The sequence below is a fragment of the Alternaria atra genome, assembly GCF_907166805.1.
Source record: "Alternaria atra isolate CS162 genome assembly, contig: 42, whole genome shotgun sequence".
NCBI lineage: Eukaryota > Fungi > Ascomycota > Dothideomycetes > Pleosporales > Pleosporaceae > Alternaria > Alternaria atra.
Window position 1 is genome coordinate 92,930 of NW_025091342.1, and position 13,503 is coordinate 106,432.

At 51.3% G+C, this 13,503-nt stretch overlaps 4 protein-coding genes across 4 annotated transcripts; 2 read left to right on the forward strand and 2 right to left on the reverse strand.

Moving 5' to 3' along the window:
- Window positions 1-752: 752 nt before the first annotated feature.
- ALTATR162_LOCUS12131 (uncharacterized protein) lies at window positions 753-1,304 on the forward strand (the record flags this gene model as incomplete). The annotated part of the gene is made up of 1 exon (XM_043319777.1): window positions 753-1,304. One exon carries the CDS (start codon window positions 753-755, stop codon window positions 1,302-1,304), a length of 552 nt encoding a protein of 183 aa, XP_043175712.1.
- A 1,322-nt stretch (window positions 1,305-2,626) lies between these two features.
- Window positions 2,627-4,220, reverse strand: ALTATR162_LOCUS12132 (uncharacterized protein; the record flags this gene model as incomplete). The annotated part of the gene is made up of 3 exons (XM_043319778.1): window positions 2,627-3,770; window positions 3,820-3,841; window positions 3,896-4,220. The coding sequence occupies 3 exons, from the start codon at window positions 4,218-4,220 to the stop codon at window positions 2,627-2,629; spliced, it is 1,491 nt and encodes a 496-aa protein (XP_043175713.1).
- A 2,056-nt stretch (window positions 4,221-6,276) lies between these two features.
- On the forward strand, window positions 6,277-8,494 carry ALTATR162_LOCUS12133 (uncharacterized protein; the record flags this gene model as incomplete). Its single annotated transcript, XM_043319779.1, has 4 exons — window positions 6,277-6,326; window positions 6,382-7,128; window positions 7,182-7,635; window positions 7,880-8,494. 4 exons carry the CDS (start codon window positions 6,277-6,279, stop codon window positions 8,492-8,494), a joined length of 1,866 nt encoding a protein of 621 aa, XP_043175714.1.
- Window positions 8,495-9,597: 1,103 nt separating this feature from the next.
- Window positions 9,598-12,249, reverse strand: ALTATR162_LOCUS12134 (uncharacterized protein; the record flags this gene model as incomplete). Its single annotated transcript, XM_043319780.1, has 1 exon — window positions 9,598-12,249. The coding sequence occupies one exon, from the start codon at window positions 12,247-12,249 to the stop codon at window positions 9,598-9,600; it is 2,652 nt and encodes an 883-aa protein (XP_043175715.1).
- Between the last annotated feature and the right edge of the window lie 1,254 nt (window positions 12,250-13,503).

Consider the following 13,503-nt stretch of genomic DNA (forward strand, 5'->3'; position numbering starts at 1 on the left):
TCAAGTACATCATACTCTAATGAGGGCTTTGACGACGTGCTGGGCGGCCCCTTAGGCTTGCTAAGATACGCTAGCAAACTAGCGACGCACGTCTTGCGCGCTTATCCATTTTCTACACCGTACCGGGCCGAGGCAGGTTTTAGGCATGGAGCAATTGCTCTATTGCGGTCAGAGTGTATGTGCCCTGTCAACAAAGTGTCTATACGGCGTTGGTAAGAGAAGGCAGTGTTGACATGTTGCTAAAGCTTGATTGTACAACATATCAACGTCCAAGAACCCCCCTGCGCCGTACGGCAGTGAAGAGCAGAAGCCTAAGACGTACGGACCCTTGCATAACGGCCAATGCGATGAGATCAAGTGGGGCGAACCGCGCGCATCTGTAAGGGGTGCACATCGACTGTGACACGGGAGCCGCCCGGTCCCTAGGGTCGTCTCTTTCCCATGAGTCCGGCTCAAAGGAGCCATGAGCGTCGAGACAAGCTGTGTTGTTCTTTTCTTTAAATCCTTGGTAAGCCGTCCCCTCTAATAGCTCATCGTCTCGCAAATACCATCCGCACACAATGCCGATCTCGTTACTGCCCGCTTCGGCTGCGGCCTTTGCGCCCAGATCAAACGTCAAAGTCGTACTAGCCTCCCAGGTCGAGCCATGGTTAACACAAACGCTGAAGAGAGTAAGAACGGTCAGGCGTTCGTTGAACAACGTACAACAACACACGGGATTTCTCACAGAAATCCTTTCGAAATCCAGCGCTATGTGGTCGCTTTGCTCCATCATGGTACCAAAGGCCCCGGATTCGGAACTGCGCAAGGACTCCAACCCACTAGTAGAAGCGCTCTTCAACTACCAGCTAATTCACATCGAGGCCTACGTTGTATACGTCGACATGGTTTCACAACATGAGGTTGCATTCAAGCTTACATCCAAGACCATCGAAGCGCTTATCAAGTACCACAAGGACATCTACTCTGTTGATGTATCCGCCAGCACCTGGGAGTGGGCCGAGAAGGAGCAACAGCTGAAGAAGCTTCAAGATAGATTTGTCCAAGCTGTCAACCGCTATGTTTTCCAAACCGGTGTCAATGCTCTGGAAGGACTCGAGGAGGATGGTGCGGGAGAGCTACTCAAGGGACGAGGTGAAGACGTCAAGAGTGCCATCATGGGATTGTTCCTCCCGCTCCTTCCTCCTCCCTCCTTCACCGAGAATTGTCAAGGTTGTCAGACCAGCACCACTTCTCCCAGCTCAGCCACCAGGTGGGTGCCAAAAATGCACGACCAGTGGCAGTCAGCCCCAATCGATATATGAAAAAGGTCACACGAACGCCCATTGCTACCAGTGGTATAACCAGACCAACAGTATTGAACATGATGGGCAACATTGGCTTCGAAGCGATAAGACCGCTACTCCAGACACCTCCTTAGCGCACCCAGGGAGGTAGTAATATAGAGTGAGAGTGAGAAAACAACAGCTGTGGTACTACATTGAAAGGATTCCCTGGCAGGGAATCCTTCTAGAACGAATGCAGAACAGATTTTCATTTGAGATATACTTCAAAGCCTCTATATATGAAATTAAGATTAATTGTGATACTATCCAGAAACCACTCCAGCATACGATTCTCGTGTCTTGAGGGCAACGACTTTGGAGTGAATGCTTGGAGATCGACGCAATGGCACATGGTCTCAAGATATTACCCAAGGAAAATCCCGTCCCCACATCAATGTGGGGACAGTAGAGACAGAGCATCAAGAGACATGGTATCAGTACCGGCGCCGCTTCTCATATTTGTGACATCGGAATGGGTCATGTGCACTACAGCCGTCGTTGAGTTGAAATCAGGTAGTTGGCTTGAATGGGCGGTAAATGATAGTGAGGTTCCGTAGTACCGAGGCTGAAGGGATGCAAGAGAAGGACAAATCGCTTATGATGATTTACAAAACTAGTCTGCCACCACGTACTTGGGTATACAGTCCAATGATTCCACTAGAGAGCCAAGCAAGTCGATTCGGGACGATGAGACAGGTAAAGGTTTGTTCCGTGTATGGGAAGTATTCCTACGCTACAGCATACAGAGAACTATGCTGATGAACGACAGGAGTCAATCTAGTTGCCTCATCTCCCATACCACCAGGTCCTCAAGGCCGCAACCATTCCTTTCCCATAGTGCTGTCCTAAATAGATGAACTATGGTCCCCCGGTTCAGAACTGAACGTGCTTTCTTTGGATACGTCCAAAACCATCGTCCCCCTTCTCATCACAGCCGCCTCATGCCAATTTCTCTTCTTCTAATTCTCGACAAACACCTTCTTCTTTAGCCATGTTCGAGAACCCGGCGTGTTCTCAGAGAATGTATCCGTACTGCCACATGAATCAATTGGCTCATGTGCATATGACCCTGCCATTTTCATTGGCTCCTTGCGATAAACAGTCTGATCTTGTGCCGGCGCCTGGACCGGATAAAATCGATGATTAAGGATCCGAAAGCGATGGTAGAGATGCAGACGCGAGGATGTAGCCAATCGTGGATCTTTTGGAGACCGTTCCACACAAGTGAGAGATCGCAAGTGTGTACGTGCTGCGACAGGCGCCATAGGACAAACGATGGATCGAGTGACGTATCCAATTCGCTAATGGACTGCATCAACACTCTCGAGCTTAGTCATAGTGAGAGTGGGCTCTGACACACGTCGCATGGCGGAAGAAAGACACTCAGATCTGCGCTTGATTCGTAGCTTCTCCATCAGCTTGCCGATGGTAACATACTCGTGCGGCTCCACAACAAAACCGGCGTTTTGTGACTGAAGGAAATTCGAAACGAGCTCTAATGCGCGTGCAGCTTCTTCTTGGGATGGTGCGATGGGTGAGGAAACGGCGGATGACCCCTTGCCACCAATCTGGCTGGAACTCGGTAGAGGAGGGGGTTGCATCGATTTGGGGTCTTGAGTTGAGGAGAGTGGCATTTCCTCATTAATGGCTGGCAGCGTGCCAGGCATCTCGGTCGTAGGGGAACTGAGTGCACCGCTACTGACGTACTTTGGAGTCAGCGCATCAGATGAGCCTGGTTGCGACATATACTGCTCGACACCCTCAAGCATAGGGAAGGTCTGACTTCGCGGCCGCTGGAAGTTGTTGCTGCCTGGCTGTCCACTCACCGGCTGGCGGTTTCCTATGAACGGGCTTGGTCCGCATGCTAAATCGGGCGTGAGGAAAGGCGACGAAAGCGATGTAGGGCTCATGGCTGTATCGGTGAACACGCTCGACAAAGAAGTGCTGCTTTGCGAATGGGATAGCCGACGATGGTTCGAGGACTCGTACGTGTCTGGGCTTTCTGTTTTGGGGTTTTCCTGACTTTTCTTCGCTTTCATGGTCGTGGTTGCAGGCGATACCCGGCCAGGCGAGGGATCCGAGATGGCTCCTGGCGTGTGCACGTTCGATGGCGGGTTGGTAGCCCCCTCCGACTCTTCCGCTATCGAGCCCTTTCTTGCCCTTGCTCCCATGAGATGGTTCTTTTGCTTGAACATTTCTAGCCAGCACGAGCTGTTTACTTGGGGATGAGTCTTCGAGTTGCCAACGGTCTGGGCAAAGAAGCGTGCCTTCTCTCGGATAATGGCATCTGACAGTGGCAGTCCCTGTCTCTGGTGATTTCTTGCCCAGTTTGACAACGTACGTTTGATATCAGGAAACTTGCCTTTCGACCTTTTTATGGGTGATCGGCTGCCGTCGTCCTGGTACAAGTACTTCTCCTTCTGGCGCAATACCTTGGAAACGGTGCTACTAGATAGTCAGCACAGAAAGAGACATACAGCATGCGCAGTGGTACCTTCGCTCTACGCCGAACATGGCTGGAGTAGTGTCAGTGAACGTTCCGTATGGATAGGTGCATCATGCTGGCATACCTCCAATTTCCGTTTGGTTGACTGTAGGGTTCTCTTCGTGGTATTGGCACATGCGTCTGCGTTCCGAGTTGGTGAGGGTTTTCCGTGGTTTCGACGAATTAGGGGAGTGAGTTGAGCTCGCTGAGACTAGAGTCGCTGATGCCGGCGTTATCGGTGGTGGGGCTGAAGGAAACAGTGAAGCTCGATAGGTCGATTGGCTGGTCAGCATGCTCGGCCATTGCGGCATCTGTGGCATGATCAGAGGCTGCAGCTGTGGGTGTGTAGTCCTCGGTGTCGGGTGCGTTTGGTGTGGTGGATGCATGCCAGTCCCGTAGATAGGTTCCATTAGGAGCGGCGCAAAACTGTTGAAGCCATTGTAGTCTTGCACAGGAGACTGATGGTGCGGATTGTATCCGTTATGTCCATCCCATCCAGAATGGTAATACTCAAAAGATTCCTGATGGTGGTGAGGGTGGTGAGGGTGGTTCATCCGTGCGAGTGTGGGAACGACTAAGCGTGTTAGGCACAATACAAGGGAGAAAGACTGGCGGGCATATACATCTGCATTGTGGGTATATATCAAGAAATGACACGGCACGGAAAGTTTGGTAATGTGGGCTTGCAGCCCGTCCTCGAGGTTTAGCCTGGAGGCGCTACCCTAAACAGCCGCTGCTTTGGCTCTCCGTTCTCCGCTCTAGTTCCTGCGCCTGACAAGCGAAGACCGCGGTCAGTAGATGAGCTCACGTTGCCGAAGCTCGATGTTGATCTTCTCATACCCGGCTGTCTTGTGGCAGAAACGCTATCACGAAGCGTCTTGGCATAAACTATCCACTGTTTGTGCATGATAATTTCTCATCCTCATACCACTATCATGCGTATATGGGAGGAGCTTACAACTCCAGATGCAACAGGGTAAGTAGACAATGCCTTCAGAACTTGGAGAGTGGTAGCGCATCTCGCCCCCAAATGTTGAGGGGAAACCTACCGTAAACGGCTTGGCTGTCAACTTGCGGCGGAGCATTCTCGCACGTGTCAACCGTCCACAACGGGCTGAGTGGGAAAGTAGCAGCCTTGCCCACAAATCATTGGGTGACCCAATCACACTGGACGCAGTACATTGCTGATCTCTCAGCTGACCGTATGGTTGTCTCGCCATGGCGGCTTTTCATACTAACGCAAGGCCGAAACAGGGCTAGTGAACCTTAGGCCAGCGCCACGATGTACATGGATCTGCTTGGATACCGCATATACGCTAGTAGCCGAGCCGCCGCTGAATCACTACAGCACGATGACCTGTGCTAGCGAGCAGGAAGATTGTTGCGGACCTGCATATGAGATGGTGGTCACAGCTTGTAGATAATGGGCGGTGTGAGGAGTGTTTCGATTCGTCGAGCTGGTGCCTGTGCATTGATCGTCGCACTCAACGCTTCCTACCGTTCTTGCCCCTCTTTCACGCTAGTCTTGTGCCTTTCCTAGTCCATCTCTATCGACCGGGGCTCTCATAACCATGCAGTGAGGCTCCTAGCGGCGTGGTGTCGAACCCCTAGCGTCATGCCCTATCTGAAAATATCCTAAGTGGCCGTGGGATGCGTAGCTGCGCATTTACTGAACGACGTCTTTCGGCAGGGCCGACGCACATGGACAGTTATGTCCAGGTCCATATGTGCGCACTCCTATGCCAGTCCACTGATTGCGACGTAACGTGTTACCCTCATCGAGCGTCATCATTGTCAATGAGCGCTGGGTCTTTCATCTTGGGAGCTTGTGGGCATTCACCGGGTGGAAAGTTCCACAGGATCCACTGTCTCGATCAGCGACCATGCTGCTCTTGCGTCGTTCCGGCGGGGCCACGGTGAGCCTTCCTCTTGTGTCGACCCTTGCCTAACCAGAGCAAATTAAAGCGCGGCACACTCTGGCTGAGTCAGGAACGAGACTGTAACTTGGCGCCTCGTTGCGTTATGTCACCTGCCATGGTGCACCCCAGCAGCCGTGGCGCTACCGGAAGCCTCGCTGAGCCGATCGTAACCAGATTGGCCTCTTTGAGAGACATCCACTGGTGCAATCTGTTGACTTTGCGTGACCTGTGGGCTCTTCTCCCCGCCTGTACAACCGGAGCATCAAGCCACTTCTGCACACCAGACTGTTGGATCCACACACTAGCCATATTCAGCCCACTTATTCATGTTTCTTTGCACGTTCGATGCCTGTAATTTCCAGTCTTACGGTTAACAGGTGCAAAGGAGCGCTCATGCAAGCACAATGACACAATGGACAGTCAGGGGCACCGTCCCCAACGGAGGCGCAACATGCGTGATGTACTTATAGAGACCAGCAGATCCACTGGCATCTAAACTCTTCACCAGGTAGGGAAAGACAAGTCCCCACACTCGCTTGTATTCATCATGGTAGGCAAGTCTACAGAAACAGTTCCGACCAAGCGAGCCTGCGATAGGTACGTATCGTCGGTACACATTCATATGCCACACCACTCACTCGTCAAATTGTAGCTGTCACCGAAGAAAGATCAAGTGTATTGGTGAAGGCACGGCCCCTTGCAAAAACTGCGTCTCTGCTGGTCTTGCATGTACATACAATTTGATCCCACAGAAGAAAGGACCTAAAGGCCGCGCCAAGGTCCTGTCTAAACTTCCCAAAACTCAACGCAATGCCCGACTTGCTGCAGGATTCCCAACCGATCTTGGGTTCGATGGTCGGTCACTACCCTCAGCATTTGCTCGCATACCAGGCCTCTTGCCCCCCGCTCTCGTTGAGAGTTGCATAGAATACTTTTTCGCTCATGTCTACCCTTCAGAGCCCGTCTTGCACCGCCAAAGAGCGCAAGAAGCCGCTGTCGGTATGGACCGCTCGACAGAGGCATACTGCATGGTGGTCGCACTATGCGCCTACGTCATGATTCAGGCCAACCACAACCCGCCCGTCAGCGTACTACCATGTCCCGAAATGGCCCACATGTCAAACGTTGGCATCGGCCATGTCCTACTCGAGGAGTCGGTTCGTGTGCGACAAGGCTACGACCACCGTGAGAATCCTACACACTACAGCGTGCTCACATCGTGGTTCTACAGTGGCTGCTACTTCGGACTAGCGTGCGAGAACACAGCATGGACATATCTCCGAGATGCCACCACACAAGCGCAGTTACTTGGTATGCATGACGAGGAGACCTACAAAGATGACCCTCTCGATATATCACGCAGACGAGTCCTGTATTGGCTTCTCTTCGTAGCCGAAAGGTACAACTACAAGGCAACATGTTTTCCCTATGCGCCCTGCTAACTGCTTGTAGGACTTATGCGTTACACAAACATCGCCCAATTTCCTTACGCCCGACCATACAACCGCCTTCACTGGATGAGGTCCCATCCGATCGACCCATTGCTGCTGGACTAGAACTCATGATCAACATGTTCAAGATCGTTGACGACACTTTCATCAACGTTTGGAATCGAGTGTACGATACACGTGCAAGCGCTGCATGGATTACACAAGTCCAAACCCAACTGTCAAAGGCCATCCCCGCACATTTCGAGTACACAGAAGTCCAGGAAGTCCGGATCCACATCACAAAACAATGGCTGAGATCGAAAATTTGGCAGTTAAGCGTCTCGGAGGGCCTTGTGACCAGCGTGTCCAATGACATCCTCTTTACATTCAAATACCCAATCGAAATCGCTCGGGATCTTTTCCCTATTGTACAGAGATCTACCCAACAAGCCAAGGAGGTTTACAGCGCAGTACTGGTGAGCAACTTCCTATTCCCTTGCGTGTCAGCCCCAACCCTAGAGATTGTCTCCGCTCGAGTACCTCCATCTCTTGTTGGAACAATCCTTGTCATATTTCGATCGCACTATCGCCACAGTAGGCAACGTCTATCTCAGACATCTATGCCATGACTAGCCAAACTGGCTTGACCATTCTGTCTGCTATACCTATGCCACCCTTTGCGCTATCAGTCAGGCCGAACTTGAGCTAACAATGCCGTAGATCGAGCAGATATATGAAATTGCGTGTTGCCTAGCTGACGCTATTCAACACTTACCTGAGGCACCTGTTCCGACGATCCACGATTATCAGTCTCGATTCTTGATTCTGTTGTCTTGCCTTACCGTAGGACGCACTCCGCCTGGTCGCTTCGCGGAAATTATCTCCAATATTCTTATTGGACCTTCAAACACCTCGTCATCATTTCCTTCTCGTATGAGCCCCACACAGACACCTGACCGTATCTCGACTGGCTCAGGGACGAGTCTCTTCAATACCGACAAGAACCGCGAGGCAAGTCGAAACACAACATCGCCTTGGTATCCCTCGAACGATTTGATTCCTCCAGTCACGACCCAGAATACCGCCCAGCATGCCATGATGAATTTTCCTATACCACACGTTAGCGACATGTCTCCACACCATATTCGAGACGGTCTAGCGCATTTGTGCTCCACCAGTTCTGTACCGGAAAGCATCTCTACTACGCCTTGTTTCCTCGAGACGAACATATTGCCACAACAACAAGATCCTACGCAATATCCTGTGGTAGCGCAGCGCGACAGTTACTTCAACAATGTGAAGATAGAAACATACGATCCCATGATACTACGGTGAAACATTCCAGTGGATCCTACGATGTATAAGAGGTGAACACAGAGCATCGAGAGCCGTGATATGAAGATCGGCGACGTGTCTCATGATGTTGGCGGCAGATAGAGTGATGAAAGCAAGCAAAGGGAGCCTATGGACTATAGCCGCCGTTGGGGCTTTGCTAGAGCGATGGAGATCGTTACATATGAGGAGCCGGCGAACGGACGCTGTGATTAGTGGCTAATTAATCCTTGCTACAAAAGATCATTGGCGTTGGCATCTCTCTAACTGCCAATTCTGACCGCTATCGTGTGAGTAGAGTGGAGGACCTTCGACAGCATGAATGCAAGTCTACGATAGTTAAGATGCCAATGGGCACTCAAGTCTGGCGTGTAGTGGATTGAAGTAAGGGACATTGGTGCCATGGCGAAAGGACTGTATACTACGATTTGTACAGCCTGTTGGAATAGAGAGATGCTAGGAGCTTTCTGCTGTTGTCCACCGCTAGGCAAAAATCGATTATGAGTGCGATCTCAATTGCCTATGAGCCCAGCATGCAACGATGGTTCAGATATTCCGGGTGAAGACACTCAGACTATAACGAGCACGAGCTCGGCAATACTTTCTGATCATTCAAATGGTCACTGGACCTAGCAACTCTTCTTTCAATGGCTCATACAATTGTTTCCATGTGCAAATATCGGAGATGTTCTAGAAAACTATCCCGACACTTAAATAAACTCTTCAACGATGTACGCGACGATGGTTCGAGGGTTGACATCTACTCTGTTATCTAGGGATGGTTGCATTGCCAGTTTTGCGGTATGTATACGACGTGCGAGAGGAAGCCACATAACTGATTGTAATTGACTGTGCTAGTCTGTCACTGTTTCATTCGAATGTACAGGCCGGTGCTTTCCCCGAGACATCTTTATGAGACATTGCACTGTTAACGTTCAAAATCATGGCATCACAGTCCTCATTTCCCTTGTCTCTCTCACTCTCACCGCACTTCTCTTCCTCGATGGGCGTTTCATCGGCCCCCACGAATTCGTTGCCGCTGCCTACTTAGGCCAAAGCTCCGTAACCCTACCGCCCTCATTGTCCAGCAACCCTTGATGTGTCCCTCACTCGATGCTCTTGCCTTCTGAACGATCTGAATCCGGCTTGAATCTACGCTTCGCGATCGTATCCTCACTATCACCATTCCGTTCCACGGCCGTCGCCGTCGCCTCGTCCTCGCCCTTCGATGCCTTGTTCACGACCATCTCCACTGCCGCCTCTACCTCTCCATCCTTCTTGACATTTTCCTTCGACGGCGTTTTGGGTAAATGCCCCGCAGTCTGCTTAGACCAAAGTTCTGCATACTTCCCACCCTCATTCTTTAACAACTCCTGATGCGCTCCCCTCTCGATAATCTCACCCTTCTCGACCACTAAAATCTGATCCGCGTATGCAACCGTACTCAGGCGATGCGCGATAACGAAGGTGGTGCGGCCCTGGCTTAATTTGCGGAAGGCTTGTTGGATAAGCGCTTCGATCGAGGAGTCGATTGCCGATGTTGCTTCGTCGAGCATGACGATCTTGGGATTCTTAAGTAGTACGCGGGCGATAGCTATGCGTTGGAGTTGGCCACCCGAGAGACGGACGCCGCGTTCGCCCACTTTCGAGTTGTAGCCGTCAGGAAAGCCGACAATATCGTCGTGGATAGCCGCGGCGCGGCAGGCATCTTCAATGTCGCTGTCGGAAGCATCGAGTTTGGCGTAGCGAATGTTTTGACGGATAGTCTGATTGAAGAGGACGGGGTCTTGCGGAACGAGACCAAGGGCATCGTGAAGACTAGCTTGAGTGACTGAACGTAGATCTTGACCGTCGATCATGATGGATCCTCCCGTAACGTCATAAAAGCGGAAGAGCAATTTTAGTATCGTCGACTTGCCTCCTCCTGTCTCGCCTACGAAAGCGATGGTTTGTCCGCCTGCAGCTTTCAGGTTAACGCCCTTGATGATGGATTTCCGATCCTCGTAGTGGAAATCGACGCCCTTGAACTCAATTTCTCCGGCAGAAACCACGATGTCTTCGGCGCCGTCTCGGTCGACAACTGTAGGTTTAGTATTGAGTAGCTGAAGAAGACGCTCAGCGTCGATGAGTGCGCTAGAAATGTGCCGGTAGCTGTACGAAAGCACGTAGAGTGGCGACGTCATCGTATGCCAGTACATGATCAAAGTGACGAGATTACCAACTGGTTTGCGCCCAGTCACGGTTTGCGACATACCGAAGACGCAAGCACCCGCGAATCCGAAAGTTGTAAGAACGTCCTGTGCTGCATGGCCGCCCATGGACCGGAAGTAGTACGAGTATTGAGCAGAGATAGTGGCAATGATGTTCTCTGCGTAACGCTTGTGTTCAAACGCCAAGCGGTTGAAGTAAGCGACCGTCTGCCAATTGTGGACGGTCTCGTTGACTGTTGAGCTCTCAGTACGCTGCTTCTCGACATAGTCTATTCGCTTGGGCTGGGAGAGAGTCGTAAAATAGAATCCAATGGCGATGTATGCTGCGCCCATGAAGAGGATGATGAAAGCCATGTATGCATCGAACAGGTGAGTGATGTAGTACATCGCTACGACGAGATCCAGCAGAATTGGCGCAATGTCGAAGAGAACCATCTCAATGAGCGAGTTCAGGGACGAAGCTTGTTCAACGGCTTTCAAAACCTCGCCTGAGTCTTTCGAGGTGTGAAAGTCCATAGACAAGGCTAGCACGTGCTCGTAAGCTAGCAAGGTGATCCGACGGTTTGCACTGTTTGATATGACCAAGTTCGCAATGCCGTCAACAATACCGAGACCCGCATAGCTGCTGATATACGAGAACAACACCCACAGGCCGATATCCTTCCATGGCATGATCCCACTCTGAGTCTCGTAAGAGTGCTGTAACTTGTTCGTGATAATACCAAGCTGCCGAGGAGTAAGCAAGTTAAAGACGCGCTCTTGCAGCATGTGTACGATCCGCAGACACAGGCAAGCCATGACCTTCCAATCGTCTTTCGGAAACAGGTAGGGTAAGAACACAGCGAAGCCTTTGAGGTATCCGACCCAGCCACCTTCTTCTTCGAGACGCTTCGCCTGTTGAGCTTTGATGTCCTTGTCGTCGTCTTTTGGCGCTGCTTCCTCGCCGTCGCTTGCGGATTCCGTAGGGATAGTGCCATACCCAGCATTTCCCTTAGGCGTGGCTGCTGTATTCGCTTGCTTTCCCAGTAGGGATTGGCGTTCCTCGTCCGTGCTAATCTTCGCCTGCTTAGTGACCAAAATGACAAACGCATCGAGCAGTAAGACAAGGGAAGCGACAGCCCTAACGCAGTCAATCACAAAGGGCGCGTTCTTCTGCCGACTCGTTTCCGGGATGGAGAAGGCCGTTATCAGACATGTCGTAGTTTCGAAAGCGAACTGTAGAACAAATGCGCCAAAGTACGCATGCCATCGTAGCGCCTTGCTCGACCAAAGCATATACGCCAGCGGACTCCAGACCAACATCGACCCTAGGCAGCGGATCGCTGCAGGTTGTGGTGCCTCGTAGTCCCGTTCGCCCATTGACCGACTGAAGTAGTAGAGAACCTCTGTGATGTACGCGATCAAGATTATGAGCATGGAAACAAGTATACTTCGCCGTCTCGTTTGCGATACCAATCGCGGTTTTTGTAAAATACACAGACCGAAGATGCAAGCCAGCATGTAGTACGAACCTACAGTCCAAGCCTGCACGTAGTTGAGGAGGTCCATGGCCGGGTAAAGTGGTGTCGTGGGTTGAGGCTGATCCATGATAGCGGTCGTAACCATCAGTTGGTGTCTTTGTTGATGTTTCAGCTGTCTTCGGATCTGTTGTGAGGAGGTTGGATATGTCCGCGCATTGACGTATGAGTTGCGCTAGATCCCGAGAGACGAATTTGATGTCGTGCGGCTTTGGAGGCCTGGGTGGGCTAAATAGTGTAGGAGATAGGTCGAAAATGTCTTGCTTGGGTTAATGGCTCTCAAGTCTGACATTTGGCCAAAATGCTATAGCCGCAAATTCTCACCGGACTGCGGCTCTAGTCATGGCGCAGGGTTAGCGATGGGAAGGAGGCTACTTTTCCGGTGAACATGTACGGTTTGTGGGCTGTGTTCCGACTGGAGTTCGGCCACTGTATGTGTCTGGCAGCCTGCAACAAATTGGCGGGCAGCCTTGGGGCAGGCGGCGTGGGAATTGGCTTAGTTGCCAATTTCTGACAGGAGAGAGCCTCTGTGAAGCTCAATATAACTAGTTGACTCCTGGTACTAGAGCCTACCCCAATTTGTCGCATTGCCAGATCTCGGAAACGCCTTGAATTGCGAAATCTTTTCTTAAGACTCGGCTCCTGTAATGGCAAAGATGTATGTCAGTCTCTTCGTTAAAGCAGGGATGGATGGATCGCGCAAGCGTCGTATTGCAAGCTCTTATTGGCGGCGCCAACGCCTCTAGAAGACAGCTGGTTCCTGCATTGCTGAATCAGGATTTCTGACTGCATGTAACGGTAGCCAAGTCTGTCATTAGCTGTTTACTGCGCAGTGTGGGAGCATGGTTGACCCTGTTGTGGCTTTTGAAAATGGGCACGCATTGTGCTGCAGCAGCAGATACTGAACTCACCTAGCATGCTGGGTGCCGCACCCATAAGCTCGGGCGATCGAGCTTTGACCTTACAACTCATATGAGGGGACGACGCATCCGCTCACACCGATGAAAGTGTTACTGGCTCGTAAAGAAAGGGTATCCCAACCGATAGCTATGGCCCGCTCCCGCCGCCAGTAGGCGTCTCAATCAATACTTTAAAGATACATGGGAGTGTAAGATCCTTAGCCAAGCTTGTCGCCGTCTATCTCGCTATCATGTCTCAATCCGGTGTTTTCTTCTAGATTACGTATCAATCTTGCATACGACATGCATGTCCGTCCTCAGGAGACTCAGCGTACCCCATCGGGCCATTTTCCGAGGTGTTGACCAACCTGCAACACATCCATGTT